The sequence below is a fragment of the Anoplophora glabripennis genome, unplaced genomic scaffold (genome assembly GCF_000390285.2).
Source record: "Anoplophora glabripennis isolate ALB-LARVAE unplaced genomic scaffold, Agla_2.0 scaffold234, whole genome shotgun sequence".
NCBI classification, from domain to species: domain Eukaryota; kingdom Metazoa; phylum Arthropoda; class Insecta; order Coleoptera; family Cerambycidae; genus Anoplophora; species Anoplophora glabripennis.
Genome location: NW_019418014.1, coordinates 722,190 through 739,147, shown reverse-complemented (window position 1 = coordinate 739,147; position 16,958 = coordinate 722,190). Strand labels below are relative to the sequence as shown.

The window sequence follows — 16,958 nt, the reverse complement described above, 5'->3', positions numbered from 1 at the left end:
TAAATAGGATTTACTCTTGACTAAGAGAAAAAATTTATTACCCATGTAACAGTTGCATGTTTTAATGTAACCTACAAAATATGTCACCTCGAAGTTGTGACCATGTATTGTTTTATAGTTTACAGAAATTCCAACTGTTATTTCATATTGTAGGCTTTCATGATATATGACACCGTATGAATAGCTTCATTTATTAAACACACGATTGCAATATTGAGATGACATATCGTGGTGTTGTGTAACATTCTGAAGATGAGTCCTTAATTATAAACACTTACCGTATCATAATTTTTAGTTTCTACGCCATGCTTTGTTATTAGTGACACTTCTTGTGTAATTCCTCTGTGGTCTAAAATAAGAAAAAAGATACTTCAGTATGAAGAGGTTTCCCACTGAAAATTGTACGATTTTTTGAAGGATTGTAAAAAAACAATAAAACATCACACATGGGACTTCCAGATGTCATTTTTTAAATTCTAAACACAAGTTGTGTTATAAAATATTTTTGAAATACGTAAATTTTTCTGATTTCAAATATATAATTATACAGGCTGTTACAATTTCGCTTCTCACTACAGAGATCCCGTGCCCATAGTTATTTCTAGGTTTCTCAAGTACTCAAAATTCAAACAAATTTCAATTTAATTTTCTTCACGATATTCATACAAATACATCTGACGTGCTCTTTCACAGTAGCGATTACAGGTATAATCAATTCCAATCATATTATGCTTATCTTCATTTTCAACATTTGCCAAAACGGAAACGTTTTTGAACATTTACCTACTGCAATTTTTTAATGTAAGTATAATTATTCATTTGGAATTTTGGTTGCACATATGCAATTTTAAGAATTAATTAGTCATAATGAAATTAAAATTGTAATAGTTTTAATTCTGACGCAACACCTTATCGAAATATGTACCAGGTGATGGAGATTAAAACTCTAATGTTTTATTGTAACGTGTGATGGTAATAGTTTAAATAACTAGGTGGATTTCACAGGGTCTAATGACACGAGTGTACGATAATTCAATAAACATAGAAATCTAAATAAAAAATTTAGATAAATTTGGAACAAATACATTGAAGATGAATTTTTTGAGACAAAACGTTTGAATCTGGTTCGGGCTGAAGCAGTACAGTATTGGGTGGTCATGAAGGTTTGCAAAAAATGTAATTAAATTTCCAGGGTCGTAAAAAAATGAAGCTGATGATGGTCCTATTGAGACAAAACGTTACATATAAAAATTAATTATACCATTCGGTAAATTGCAAAAAGTTGCCACGAGAGTGATCTTTTTTTTTTCAATATCACCTCAAACAAGGCTGAAATGAAACAAAAATGGATTAAAAAATTTAGGTTTTTTCAAATATTTTGAAAACTAACCATGTTTGAATTTTAGAGGCATAATGTTGGTCCCCTGATTATGTAACTTTGCCCCCATTTAAGCTACTTTGCATCTCTTGCCGTATCCGAGATCCCTATAGTGAGAAGCGACTTTGTAACAGCCTGTATATGGTTAGTTTTAGCAGTTTTATGTAGATAAGATATTTTAGGTTAACACTATTTACAACTGAACCCCTGTTCAGTAATTATTAAACTTAAATAAAATTGTAAACAAACCAATTGTTGTTGGGTGTTGTGATCAAGACTATAACCCTATTTTTTTTATATTTGTGGATGATAAATAAACCTCCTCTCACACGTGCATTTATTTTGCTTAATTTTTTGAAAGGCACACATGCACACACACAAAAATACAAATATATTACTAGGTGTTTCATTAAGAAAAAAACAACTTGTATGCAGAAGTCACATATACAATGTTCATTTGTTTTTCTTTAAAATCTATCTTTGGGGATCCCAAAAGATCATTCCGAGGACAATAGGACTTTTTGATACTAGTGTGATGAGTGTTAAAGTACATAAAACGAAAGCATATCTATACTATAGACTTGTTTATAAATAAGCCGTATATGAAACAGTTTTATAAAACTCTGAAAAACATTCTCTTTGGAAACACAGATGTTTTCTGAATTTTCTCATATCTCATACTACTCCAGAAGCATGCCACACTTTATTAACTTTTTTAATACTGATTGCATACATTTAGTTATTACAAATACTAAATTATTTATTTATTCAATGAGATAAACAGAACTACCTTAAAAATAAAATTATAATAAAATTTTAATATTATTTCCATCATTTTGAATTAGTATATTAAACCATTTAATAAGTTCATCGATAGCATTTTGTAGGGTCAATCTATTTAGGGTGGCATGAATTTAATTAAAAAGATGTTATACAGTGTAGGAAAGTACCGATGGTCTATCAGAAGTCACGTGAGAACGATAAAGTAAGCCATAGAAATCCATGTGATAGACAAGGATGGCTATAATAAAGGCGTCTAATAGTCAACGCCCATTTCGCCCTTCCACAAATAAGATCCACTTCTTATTTGTGGAAGGGCGAAATGGGCGTTGACTATTACATGGATTTCTATGGCTTACTTTATCGCTCTCACGTAATTTCTGATAGACCATCGGTACTTTCCTACACTGTATATTCAATTGGATCATCAATAAAAACAATACTTTTTAAATAATTCCACAAAAAATACTCTATAGGTGTTAAATCAGATGACTGAGCTGGCCACCTAACAATGCTTTCATGGATACTGATACAAACAAGTTTTATTATTTTTCAAGAAAATTTCATTTTTCTTAAAGGTGCAACTTCAAGAAGTCAGAATTAAAATGTAGCTATCATATTAAAATTTAAATAAGCATGATTATCAAGAAAATTTAATTTTTTTAGACGATAAAAAACAACTGATTGTATCCATCAGTCAGATTTAAAGTAAAAATACTTTAGTTTTTTTTAGATAGGCAAATATGATTTTTTTTAGTTATTTATTTTAGTGGCTAAGTGCCTACATTACTAATAGTACAATATTTACACTGGAATCTAGACACAGATTAACTAATGGTAAATAAAAAGTTTGAGCTTGCTTATAGCTTTATACAAATAAAAAGTTATAAAATATTGTGGAATATTGGAAATTAATGGAATAGTTTAACTTATTTTTTTTTCCTCTCTATGTACCTACATATCCTAAGAGCTTCAGGTATCCCTAAAGGTACGCATACCATAACAGTTCAAGATAGTAAGTTAGTAAGTTCAAGATAGAAGTTCAAGTAGTCAGCAAATGTTAATTATATTTATGAAAATTTTGACAATATGTTTGTTAGACAAGTTACTTCTGTACACATTAATTAAGTGGTGGCAATAACCATCTTTCTGTTCGATACGTTTAAGTTACGCTTGATTCAATCTTCATGTTGTTCAGACCATGCCCAACATGTCTACACATATAAGTTTTCATAAAACAGTTGCACAGTGTATGGAATTTATAACTATATGGAAAAACTTACTTGGTGGAACATGTGAAATGAAACAAATTTCATATGTATCATAACTTTCAGTGTTAAAAGAGAATTTTCCTTTAGAAATATCTTGCCTTTTGGCTAAAATATGTCCTTTAGAATCCGTAACCTAAAAATATTGAGTAAAGAATTAGAAATATGTATCCATTATTTTAAATTTTGCAAATACATACGACGTAATCAATGGTTTGTCCAGGAGCTTCTGAAACTTCAAATTCTCCTATTACTGGAACATTTTGCTGTAATTCTTCTTTTAAACATTTTTGTGTGTTAGGCTCCAAGTTCCACATAATACAATTCACAGCCATTAAATAAGTCAAGAACAGCACAATAGAATACCAGAAATCCATTTTTAATTACTTTTTTATGTTTATTATAATATTAGGCATTAACATTTACTAAAATTAGTCCACATGAACATACACACCAAAGATGAGGTGGCTCATGTCAACATTTTACTCGCGCATAGAATAATAAAGTAGCAGAACAAAATTCAATGCCAGTGAAATTAAAGAGACCACCATTGACCTCTATAATTAATGGATAGTGGTTAGGATGGGTACCTGCAGTAGTTGTATTTTTTTTACTAAATAATTTTCTTACTTCTGAGACTAACTACGACTAACTATAGCTAAGACGAAGTGAAGTAAAAAAGACTCTAAAAAGAATACATTTATAGATTCATGGTTTTAGATTAGTAAGCATTTTAAAAAGCTAGTTTAGTTGGGGTAAGGTCGGTTTCTAAAATTCTTTCAGTTATTTTCAGTTTTAAGCAAACTATTAATATGTAAAATGAACAAATTCTTTTGTAAGGTAAAGTAAGTATCTTAGTTAGTCTCCGTTAAAGTTGATTAAAAGAATACAGCTAATATTGGTGAGAACGATTGGGGGAAACGGGGGAAACAATATCAATTTATAGACAGTCTAACAGAGAAGTAGTTTTAATAGTTTTATAATTCTTTGATTTTTTTTTTAAATATTCTTGCCTCTAAGAAAAATCTAAATGACATTTTATTTTTGATATAGAAAGCAGTAGCAAATAAAAAAGATATTGTTTAAGACTGCATTATTGCAACAATGACGTATATAGCAAAACTATCATATCATATCATTTTACTTTCCTAAGAAAAAACTCGACCGCAAAAAATCGATATATCTATTCAAATCGATTTTTGAATTGATTTATGGATTCACAGAAAAAATTGAATCGGAATATCGAATTGATATATTGAATTGGATCGAGATATCGCATCGAATCGAATCGGAATATCAAATTGAATCGGTATTAGGCTTGAAAATCGGTATATCGATTAGAATCTATTTATCGGAAAATCAAATTGGAATATCAATTCGAATCGATGTTGAACATTCATGTGTAGCTTAAAATTACTTGATTTTTTATTTACTTTACTGGTATAAATTTATTAAGACAGGATTTTTCTCTCTGATATTTCGATTTCTTAAATATTTTATTAAATCATCTTCAGAGAGTACACACGATCGGTATACATTTTTATAACATTCATTAATTATGAGTATTATGCCTATTGAAAAATTTTGTACACTTAATTTTATTTCAGTTTGGTAAAATGCAATTTATATTTATATCTATCTGATCGTTACATATAATAATATTCCAGTATTTTATATATTTGGTAGTCCAATAATGTGTAGTAAAATCGATACAATATTTCGCGAATCGCACAGACCTAAGGTTGACTATTCGAACATAACCTTCAATCTAAAATAATGTGTTTTCTTTTTTATAATAACCTATGGTATCTTTTACGTTCATTAAATGGTTTTCTTCATTTATCTTTGAAAATTGTCAAATTTGAGAGAAATCTGAAATGAGTGCAATTATTATTATTTATTTAAACAAACTTCCATTTTGACAGTTTATCATATGATAGCAAAATACTCGAAATAGACGTCTCATAAAGTAAACGGCATGGGATCCAGAGTTGGCACCAACGAACAAGGCGGCAACTTTGAACTGTGACGTCAGCTAAAGTGGTTTATAGCAGCACAACAGGCACGATGACCGGCTGGTTGCATCCGATTAATTTTTGGAGTTTTCAATTTAATATCATTTAAAAAAGCGATCCGAAAGTCTTTATTTCACTAACAAAATATTGAAAGATTTTTAAAATAAAAATTACACTCAATTTTGTTGTTAGACCAAAAACCGTCGTGAAAATGTTATACTCTTAATTTGTTGTATTTTAGTATAATTTTATTATTAAAATGTGTATAATATAAAGTAGGTAATAATAATGCAATACCTATAGAATACGACACAAAAACGTATTTTTTTCCAGGGATGAGAAGGGATTATGTATACAAGATTATAGAAAAGAAAAAAGAAATAATAGTTTAGGAGAATTTAAAAAAACAGGAACACAAATAGTAATTCTTTGAGCACATTAGAAAATAGATAAAACGTTATAAAAAAATTGAAATTTCAATAACCGATTTTATAAACATGACAAAAACAAATAATAGCAATTCCGTAACAAAACATAAACGATGCGCGAAGCATTACGTAAAAATACATATTTTTATTTCCTTTCATGTTACTGTTTCGACTGGAAATTACAATATTCTATATGTGCAAACAAGAAATGTTTTAAAATTAGATAATTTCTGGAAATATGTAAATATGCTGGATAATTTGTACACAAATAAAAACAAAACAAAATATTGGGGAGGGCACTATTTTTACATTATTTAGTGTGGCGTAGTCGTTGTTAAAAAAAAAAAAACACCGCGTAAGGAGTTTAACACAGAGCGGAAGAGATAAAAATCAGAAGGCGCGAAATCGGGAGAGTAAAGAGGGTGCGGCAGAACTTCCCAATTCAACTCCCGAATGGACGTTGTGGTCATGTTGGCGATATGTGGTCGCGCATTGTCACGTTGCAAACGAACGTCGTCTATGAGATCTTATTTGTTGAATAGTCGCGTGGAACCACCCGCCGTAATTGTTGGACATAGAATTCTGTGTTTACAGTTTGATTGTTTGATGAGAGTTCGTAATAATGAATCCCTTCTTTTTCTTTCCGCTGTTTCAAGTTCACGTACAGACAATTTGTCATCGCCAGTGGTATTACAATGAAGAAAACTTCTCTTATGACACGTGTTGATCGATGACGAAAGAGCAAAGCAGAGACAATTGCAGAGTGTTGATTCTTACTGTTTTCGTTCAAAACATGTGGGATCCATGGGACTTTTCCCATCGAATGCATGTGGTTTACTACTGTATTATAATCACATTCCATCTTCTCAAGTCAATTCTCTTGTTGATTGTCTTGGAGTGATTCACGTATTTACGGTTGAAATCACCTTCATTAAAATGCGAATACCATCGACGGGCCGTTTGTTCATTCATCGCATCATTACCATTGCTGCCTTCTAGTAGGCTTGTTTGGAAAATTAAATTGTTGTAACAGTACCTAAGACGTTACAACAATTTTTACTGTGAAAGAAAACCGCATTGAAATTGTTTAGAACTGTTAAGTTGGACAAAAGACACTTCAAATTTCGGAGAGTGAGTAATACAATACCTACCTGTTATTTTTAAAGCTGTTTTAAAATTTTTCTTTTTCGGGTTTTATGGTAATTGTGACAGGAACAATTTTTTAGAATTATTGTAAATGTAAGTATTTGTTTTTTTTTTATTTTAATATCTTAACGAATTTTATTAAAAACATTGATTGTATTTTAAAGCCCTGAGGATGGTGTAACACCGAAACGTTGGCAATGATTTAAAATATAGTGTTCTTTTATTTATTGATCTTTATCCCACTAAAACCTTGACTTGGATCTTTAACAAATTTGAATAAGGTAACAAGCATAAATAAAAAGTAATAAGTGAAATCCATTAAAAGAATAGTGTAGTTCAGTTTTCATCTGTAAGAATTCCAGTAAAATACATCCCAAGGAAATTCGGAAACTTCGTGGCGCGACGGCGTTTCAACGAGGAAACTTGAGACCAGTGCGATTACATGCAGGAGGATTTACAGCACAGTGCAGCGCGGTTACATGCAGATTAAATAACCAGCAATAATTCTACGATTGTAAGTGTCGACAAAATTAGCTAAACAAATTTGCAAATTTGAAACTAAAGTGCTATAAAAATTTCTACATTAAAAATTTCACTGCATTTATGTATAATTAATGCACAATTTCATAGTCAACTAATTTAACTACTTACAGTATAAAACACTATTATGCACTGTAACAGTAGAATTTAGGGGGGAAATTTCTTATTTTATTAATTTAGTGTAAGAAGTATAACAGTGGTCAATTGTAAGAAACCTATGACCCATAAAATCATATTGTAATATATCGATATTTGTAACATACAACATATCTTTCATTTAAAGAAATTAGAGTAAGAAAACAATATATTAAAATTTTTATCCAGATAAAAATAAATAAAAAAGTAACCCACACGCTGAGTGAGTCTCATATCAATAACAACAACATTAAAAAAATAAAGGCGCCCAAAATAAATCAAAACAAATAACAACAATAACAACATATAAAATATAAAAACTATACCAAACAAAAACATCTACACAGTTACGTAGGAACGCTAGTGTACCTTATAAAAAATATTTTATGGATGCGTTCACTAATAAAACAAGATGTATCTGACATAAGGTTTTGATAAAACTATAGCTTTAGTTATTCAGACATTTTTGAAAAGGTTCCGCCAATAATATGCTAGTCTTAATTTTGATAGCATTACTTTCTGTATCCCTTTTCTATGTCAGTTTAATAGTATATTACGTAATAAGTGTTGTAAAAAGCATTTTACGCACGAATGGAAAAGTTACGCACGACGCCGCGTAGCGGCGAGTGCGTAATTCTATGAGTGTGTAATTGCATTACACCATGTATTACGTACTATACTTTACCTACGACCACTACTGTAAATACTTAAAAAACACACCGTCTGCGATCAATGTAAGATTCCTTTATTACGTACGGTAAAAAATCGCACAGCTTGCGAGGTAGAGATATAAAAAAAATAATGGGACATTCTCAGGGACATTATACTGAAAGCAACTTCGGTATGTTGAATATAGTGCTTCCATTTGGTAGAAATACATTCAGTTTTAATGTTTTTAGTCAGTGGCGGCTCGTCGAGGTGGGCAGGGTGGGCACTGCCCACCCTGAAAATTTCAGGAGAATAAACAAAAATTTGTGTATATATTTACCAAAGTAATTTGACAATTCTTATAAAATTAAATCTAAAATGAGTTACCTCTTTTGAAACTCCCGCTACCAAATTTTAAAATTATATGTTAATCATGATCTCGGCAGTAACCAACATAACATTCGGGCTAGCCCGTGGCCGCTGAATTAAACAACGCCGTACCCCAACCGTACCTTGTATGCTTATACGCACCTAGGACTAGACAGTAATCGAAAACATAAGTCGTTCACTAATTTAGAATATTTGGCCCAAGTCGGGCGATCCCGCACACCGCACACAGCTCGCATATACCCATTGAGCACCCATCGAGTGTTATATCGGCCACCTGCTAAGACTTTTCACCAGTGGCTGGAAATATATATATACGTATATTTATTTGCTGTAATTTTGGAACAATTTTTCCCTGCATAGATATTCCAGAAAACAAATTTTAGTCAACGAAATAATAAACCGTTTAATAATATTTTGTAAATCGCGTTAAAAAATAAATATCTACGGTGCTATGTTGAATGTTCTTTGATAATTATAATTATTAATATTATTTTAGCTCGTTACTGTTAAACTGAATTAAAAGTGATTGCTGCGAAATTTTCAATATTTTAATAGATTCGAGTTCGTAAATATGGAAGTGATGTAAATTATTTTTAGGATGATCTCGGCAGCAACCAACATAACATTCGGGCCAGCCCGTGGCCGCTGAATTAAACAACGCCGTACGTTGCCTGCTTATACCCAGATTTTGTGGCTAGGACTAGAAAGTTGTAACGGTTCAATTAAATTTATGGAGGATTTTAATTAAAACTTAAGGACAGCTGGTATATATTCTGTTTAATAATGTTTATGGACCTAAACCATAGGCATCATACATTACCTTTCTTTTCTGGCTACAAATCTAAGCCGTTTAATATATGAAACTCGCAAAAAAGGTAACGGCAGTTTTTGGAATGGGGAGATAGGTTTTTACGTTTTCGTACGGGCTATCGCTAAGGTGCGAGTGTGGAAAATTTTCTGCTATATCTTAACGCTTGTGTTACCCAAAAAGGGGATTTTGTGTCAGGAAATTGAGTGAAAATTGTGTTCCTTTGATGCATTTTGGATAGTACGTATCTTGGAACCTTCTGGTGGAATACAATTGCAGCATTGGCTGGATCTTAGTGCACCTTGGCAATTGCAAAATCAGGCCGTAATATCTAATTTCCCTTATATGATTATTGGGATACTAAATAAGCCACTCTCCATCTCTGTAAGTAATTACTCTATTTTTTTTTCCATTATTCCTCATTTACCTTCTGGTGCATCATATTTTATAGGGCTTTTTACCACGGGCTGACATCCCTTAATTATCAGTAGAGAGAAAAACTTCCATCCCTTGACATTCAACCTTTGAGGCAGCCTCTCAGCTGGTCTTACATCACTGCTACAAGGATCTATATTGTGTCATCGGGGTACGAGCTAGATCTTGGCGGAGTCTCTACTGGGCGTGCTCATTGTGCCGGTGCATCTGCAACTACAGGGTCTCCAGATAAGCAAAACTTATTTCTTTATTTTTAAATTTATTCCTTTGGTTTCTTGCACCGAGGCAAGCAAGTAGAGGTAGATTTATATCTGACTCCTATTAATTGCACCAATTAACAGCTGATCTATATATGTATATATGTTTTTTTTCCTTTCTTTAATAATTTTGTGTAATAATATAAAATACCTATATAAGGTATGTGCATGTTCAGAACCTTCTTTGTGCACTTTCTTTGAACATTACTAAATTACAACTAGTCTTAAACCTACGGTGCAAACCATATGCGTAAACTTATCTGTTAGTTATTATTACTTTTTTTTTTGTTATTCCAAATAAGATAATTCTATGAGCTAATACCGGCTGTCAGTAAGCAAAAGTTGTACCTATGTATTTTCTTATCATTTTTAATTTGTAAACAATTACTAAAACATTCAGAGTTACCTACATATTCATACAAACGATCAGTAAATAGCTTATGGTTGTGTCCCCGATTAATGTTAAACTTTTCCTTTTCTTCTTTTATTGCTTAGTTATTTTTTTCTTCCCAGTCAGTTATATTAGGTTACTATTAGACATTTATATATATATTTTTTTCTTACTAATATCGTTTATTCAATTTGTTTATAAAGAATTAGATAAGGATTAATGATAGATATAACAATTGTCCACCTATCGTGATCACGAGCGGTCTCCCAATTGAGATTTATTCTCATTTATTTATAATTATTTATTTAATAGGTATCGTCGACTTAGATACTTTAGTTGTGATTTGAACATAATAACGTTAATAAATATTAGTAACTGAACTATTTCGTTCTATTAATTTAGTAAATGGAGCATATTAAAATATAACCGGATTAGGTGTTGCTACTAGTTGCTAAATAAGCTATTTTGGGTCAACATTATCTTTTAACTCAATATTTTTAGTAACCGAATATTGAGTAGCTTAGAACCCTAGGGTAAATGGTTACTGGCGCCCTTAAACTAAATGGTCCTCTTAAAGAATGACCGCACCACCAGCTCCGGCTGAAGGCTAGCTTAGAGTTTTGCACTTCCAACTTGGACCCTTTTTTTCCTTTAAGATCAGGGTAAGTACATCAACCCTCAGCGAAACGAGAAGGTAGCAAAGTAATGGGAAACGTAAGTCGTTCACTAATTTAGAATATCTGGCCTAAGTCGGGCGAGCCCGGACATAGCCCGCATATACTCATCGAGTGTTGTATCAGCCAGCTACGGCTTTTCGTCAGCCAGCCAGCAGCGGTTGGAATAATAATATATGTATATTTATATGTTGTAATTTTGTTCTTTAAATGAATTTTTGAACATTAGAACAATTTTTCCAGAAAACAATTTTTAATATTATAAACGAAGTAATAAACCGTTTTATAATAATTTGTAAATCGCGTTAAAAAATAAATATCTATGCTGTTATGTTGAATGTTCTTCGACAATTATAATTATTAAGGTTATTTTAACGCGTTACTGTTAAACTAAATTACGAGTGATGGCTGAGAAATTTTCAATATTTTAATAGATTCGAGTTTGTAAATATGGAAGTGATATAAATTGTTTTTAGGACTTAAATTCGATACATATTTATTTATTTTTTCTAATAATAAAGAAACTGTTCGGTTTAAAAAAATAGCTTCTATTTATTATATTCTTTTTATTTCAATCAGATTTTTAATAAATTATCATTTGAATATACATAATTACATAAAATAACTCTACTCTCCGGGCAAGCCCTTCGACTTCACTCGTATATTCTTCGGGTACTTACGTGTAATCTGCGGTTTGATGTTAGTTTTATTCCATAGATTACGTAGAGATTTTTTATTCCTTGTACTTCACGACTTGGTTGTTTGTAAGTTCTAGGTTAGGATTAGTAGTAGTAGTTTAGGTAAGTTTTTATTGTTTAATAGTTTGGAGTAAAGCAAAATGGCAAGCCGAAAATCGCGAATTGGTGAGTAGCAATGGTTATATTGTTAATATTTCATTATATAAAAAATTTTGTATGTTAACTTTCGATGATAAATTATTTATTTCAAAATTAAAACCTACGGCTGACATGAAAAATTTAATAAATAAAAACAATTGCGGAAGTAACAGATCATTTAGTAAAAATTGGTACAATAAATATGAGTGGTTAACAGGTAGTGAAACCAGAAACAAATTTTATTGTTGGAATTGCTTCCAGTTTGATGAAAAAAGTAAAACTCCGTGGAATTATCTAGGATATTCAGATCTGAAACATATAAATGAATCTCTAAAAAAACACGAGCGATCGGAGGAGCATACATATTCAACATTAAAATTTAAATTATTAGGAAAACAAAACATTCAAACTTTTCTTGATTCTGCATTTCGTGAGAATATTTTAAAACATAATAAAGTCGTGGACGAAAATAGAGACATTGTAAAGCGCCTTATTGATTTGGTTATTTACTTATTTATTAATTTATTTATTTACTTATTAGAATTTTAGTATAATTTATCGTTAGTAATTTCAGTATGTGCTATTGCTATAAAAGTGATAGAGAATTTTACTATTTGTTTAGAGAATTATATTATTTTGTATATATCCTTCTATGCCTTAATCCTTGCCTTAGCCCCTATCCCGGCAAGAAACCACTGTGATGACATTCTCGTTTATTCTTGCTGAACTATTATACTTTTGGAATAACTAATATAATTTTCAGGTATATTTATATTAACTATTTTCAAAATTCGTAAGTTTTTTACACTTTCAAAAGTAAATAGACTAACGTAGATTGCAATTATTATATGATATTAAGTTACATGAGAAAAAATATTTTGCCCACCCATCTCAAAAAGCCACGAGCCGCCACTGTTTTTAGTTAATGTTAAGGGCAAAAAGAATCGAATATGATTTTGATTTTTGACTTAAAAACCTTTACTTGAACGATAACCAACATCAGTGGTCAAAACTCGAACAGTTAACGAGGACGTAAATTAATTAATAGTACCTATACGATAGGTATAGGTATAGGATACGAGACAATGTGATAAAGGCAAATAAATAAGGCGGTAGTTACATCGGATGCGAAAATGTACCGAAATCTATTCACTAAATGTCGGATTAAAACAAATACCTATAATATATTGACTTGTACGCAGTATTACACAATTTGAATCGATTTTACTTGATATGTAATCTCTCTATTACGAATAATTGTTTAGAATTCATATATTTTCGTACCAACAGACAAAAACAACAAATTCGCATCTAATGTAACCACCGCCTTAAGGTTATCTTGGATTACAGAAACACAGAAGAGAAATACATATTAATGCTTAATGAATTAATTAGTTTTTATTATGGATAACTTATATCAAATATGTATAATAAATTAATCAGAGAGTCTTTTTAAGGTAATTATCGTATAAATTAGGTAACTATATGAGAATTATTTATATTTCATACTCATCATATCTTCTATTTTCCTTCAGAATTGTGTATGTTATTAGTTGGCACATCATTTTCAGTGGAATTATGGTCCTTAATTGTGTTAGTTGGGTATTTCAGTTGACCTTAAAACAAATAAAAACAATTTAGTAGGTACATGTCTGCTATTTCCTTCTAAAAATAAATTGATGTAAATTAATAATTGAGATCAATATAAAATTTTGCATAATGAAATATGGTAAGTATGTACATTAGAGCATATACTGCATGGAGGAAGCACATAGTGTTAAAAAGTGTATATACTGTACAGAGAAAGGGCGATAGTTTGGGCACGTTTGGGTATTCCCGCTCTCAGGGGTTGTGTTAGCCAATCACGTGCTTGCGCGTGCAAACTATCTCTTTTTCACTCTGTCACTCGTGTACACTGTCACTGTAAGAGTGCTGCCTCCATGTAGTATATCCTCCAACGTATGTATTGATGATTAATTAGGAACTACTACCTATACAGGGTGGCCAAATGAAAACGAAACAGAACCATTTTCAGGAACTGCGTTAAGATTGTAGAAAAACACTCAGACCCGTCGATTTTAGATTAAAGGGGGGCATTCTTTGCTGGTATTTTTGATTCCACCACTTTCACCCCCAAGCAAGGGTAAGCATCACCCCAAAAAATTTAAATGGCATTGGGGGTTGAGTAATATTTCTTTTGAAAGCTCTTACAATTCTCTTTACAACAGACTTTAAATTTTATAATTCCGCCCAATACTTTGAAAAAAATTTACATTTTAAAATTTAAATTGTGTTTAGATGCTTACTTACTACTTAGTTGTGTGGGTACACATGTTGTAAGTGACCCATTTTTAGGCGTTACGTCAAGAACGCCGCCGGACGCACCACAGGGTTCCCGGAAGCCGACCCCTGTAGAGTGGCGCCGCCAGGGCCAGGGACTTCTGCCACCGACTACCAAGATACCTACAACCGAATGCACACAGAGAAGACTACTCTCCAACGAACATTCACCCTGTTAACACGTCTTTTCACACACAAGTTTTCTGTACGCCAGTTTTCAATAAAATTCTTTATTAGTACCGTTGAGAGAGCGATTATTTCTTGCTGTAGAGCGAAAGCAACCCTCAAGTGGTGACCCCGACGTGATCTTTTCAGTAAAAGTACGCGATTTTGTGCAAATTAGAGTGGTTTTACTTCGCGCAACGCAGCGAGCAACATGAGCCTCAACGAAAAAAACCAAGTCGAAAATTATACCGCGACGGAAGTGAACCATGTCGCAGTGAAACTTCCACGATTTATTTCGGACGATGTAGAGATGTGGCTTCAGGTAGTGGACAAGAAGTTTTCGAATAGCGCGTGTGACAAGTGAAGAGACAAAGTTTAGCTACCTTGTTACTTCTCTAGAGAGGTACGTAATGAGTGAAGTGCGCGATCTGGTGATGAATCCACTCCAAGACAAGCCTTATTCCGCACTTAGGGCAGCTTTAATAAGACGACTGAGTATGTCTCAGGAACAAAAAACGAGGCGACTCCTAGAGCGCGAAGAAATCGGGGACTCGAAACCGTCCCAGTTTTTGCGAAGATTAAAGGCTTTGGCAGGATCTACCGTTTCCGATTCGCTCCTACACACGCTGTGGATAGGGCGCCTGCCGTCTAGTGTCTAGGCAATTCTCGCGACACAGAAGAATGCCGCGTTGGACGACGTCGCGGAGGTGGCCGACGCAGTTATGGAGACAGTAATGCCCGGCACAGCGCTCCAGGAGGTGGCCAAATCCAGTCCAAAGGACGACAGACTGAATCGCATCGAGCAACAGGTAGTGGAGATGTCGCAGGCAATGGCGAAGCTATTCACGACGAGTGAACCGCGGCGACCGACGACGAGAACACCTAGATCGCGTTCGCAAGACCGATCTCGAAGCCGTGACAGTGACAGTGGTCAGTGCTGGTATCATCACTGAGACGAGACGGGCAATCGGTGATGACGAACAGCGACCCGTGCCCGATTCCGCGCCGTTTGTACGTTACGGATACGTACTCCAAGGTCCAGTTTCTCGTCGATACGGGTGCTGATCTTTGTGTATATCCGCGTGCGCTAGTTAAATCGTCGCGATCGAAATCAATGAATGAACTTTCCGCGGCAAATGGTACCTCAATTGCTACGTACGGCACAGTGACAATGACCTTAAACCTCCGGTTGCGTCGTTGTTTTACATGGCAATTTGTCGTCGCAGACGTCTCAAAACCGATAATTGGTGCAAACTTTTTATCTTTTTATGGACTACTGGTGGACGTGTGCAATAAAAGACTACTTGAAGAAACAACGCGAATTACGTCACCAGGCCAACTCGTGCATTCTGCGACACCGTCAGTCAAAACGATTTCCGGAGAATCCGTGTTTCATCGCTTACTCAAGCAGTATTCGGACTTTACGCGTCCTGCAGCTCCTGTGGCTGTACAACACCAAACCAGGCACTATATTGAGACAACACCTGGTCCCCCCGTCGCTGAGAAGCCACGTAGATTAGCGCCAGACAAATTGCGGGCAGCGAAAAAGGAATTCGACGATATGCTAAAATTAAGTATCGCCCGTCCTTCGAGCAGTGCGTGGGCGTCACCTTTACACCTCGTGCCAAAAAAGGGTGAAGAATGGCGACCGTGCGGCGATTATCGTAGGCTTAACGCACGAACGCGTCCAGACCTATATCCTGTGCGACATATTCAGGACTTTGCACAATCTCTTCGAGGTAGGAAATTATTTTCGACCATCGACCTGATTCGCGCTTTTCACCAAATCCCCGTCGCGGAAGAAGACATTCCTAAGACGGCGATCACGACACCTTTCGGGTTATTTGAGTTCACGCATATGACCTTTGGGTTACGCAATGCAGCTCAAACCTTCCAACGCTTCATCGACGAAGTTTTACGCGACTTAGATTTCTGCTACGCGTACATCGACGACATCCTTGTAGCTTCATCGTCTGAAGAGGAACACCTGCGTCACCTGGAAACACTGTTCCAGCGACTGCGGAAGTACGGCGTCGTAATTAACTCCACAAAGTGCGTGTTCGGACAAAGCAAAGTGAAATTCCTCGGTTATCTGGTGTCAAGTGAGGGCACACGGCCGCTTCCCGAAAAGGTCGAGGCAATAAAAGACTACCCGCTGCCTACGACAATAAAGCAATTACGACAATTCCTTGGCGCACTTAACTTTTACCGCCGGTTCGTACCCAACGCAGCAGGTACCCAGGCGCCACTGAATGACCTGCTTAAAGGGGATGTGAAAGGGAAAGCACCCATAAATTGGACAGAAAACGCGAAAAGTGCTTTCG

General features: G+C 33.9%; 2 protein-coding genes across 2 annotated transcripts in view; both read right to left on the bottom strand.

Moving 5' to 3' along the window:
* Positions 1-278: 278 nt before the first annotated feature.
* On the bottom strand, positions 279-3,912 carry LOC108909315 (transmembrane emp24 domain-containing protein bai; the record flags this gene model as incomplete). Its single annotated transcript, XM_018713625.1, is given in 3 exon segments — positions 279-349; positions 3,442-3,562; positions 3,627-3,912. Coding segments are annotated over 3 exon segments (369 nt in total), but the record flags the coding sequence as incomplete, so codon positions are not given.
* A 9,589-nt stretch (positions 3,913-13,501) lies between these two features.
* The window catches only part of LOC108909318 (Niemann-Pick type protein homolog 1B), a 63,784-nt gene continuing 60,327 nt past the window's right edge, over positions 13,502-16,958 (bottom strand). The window contains exon 24 of the mRNA XM_018713631.2: positions 13,502-13,745. Coding sequence (XP_018569147.1) covers positions 13,651-13,745 — 95 coding nt within the window. The 3' untranslated portion in view covers positions 13,502-13,650. The remainder of the gene's footprint in view (positions 13,746-16,958) is intronic.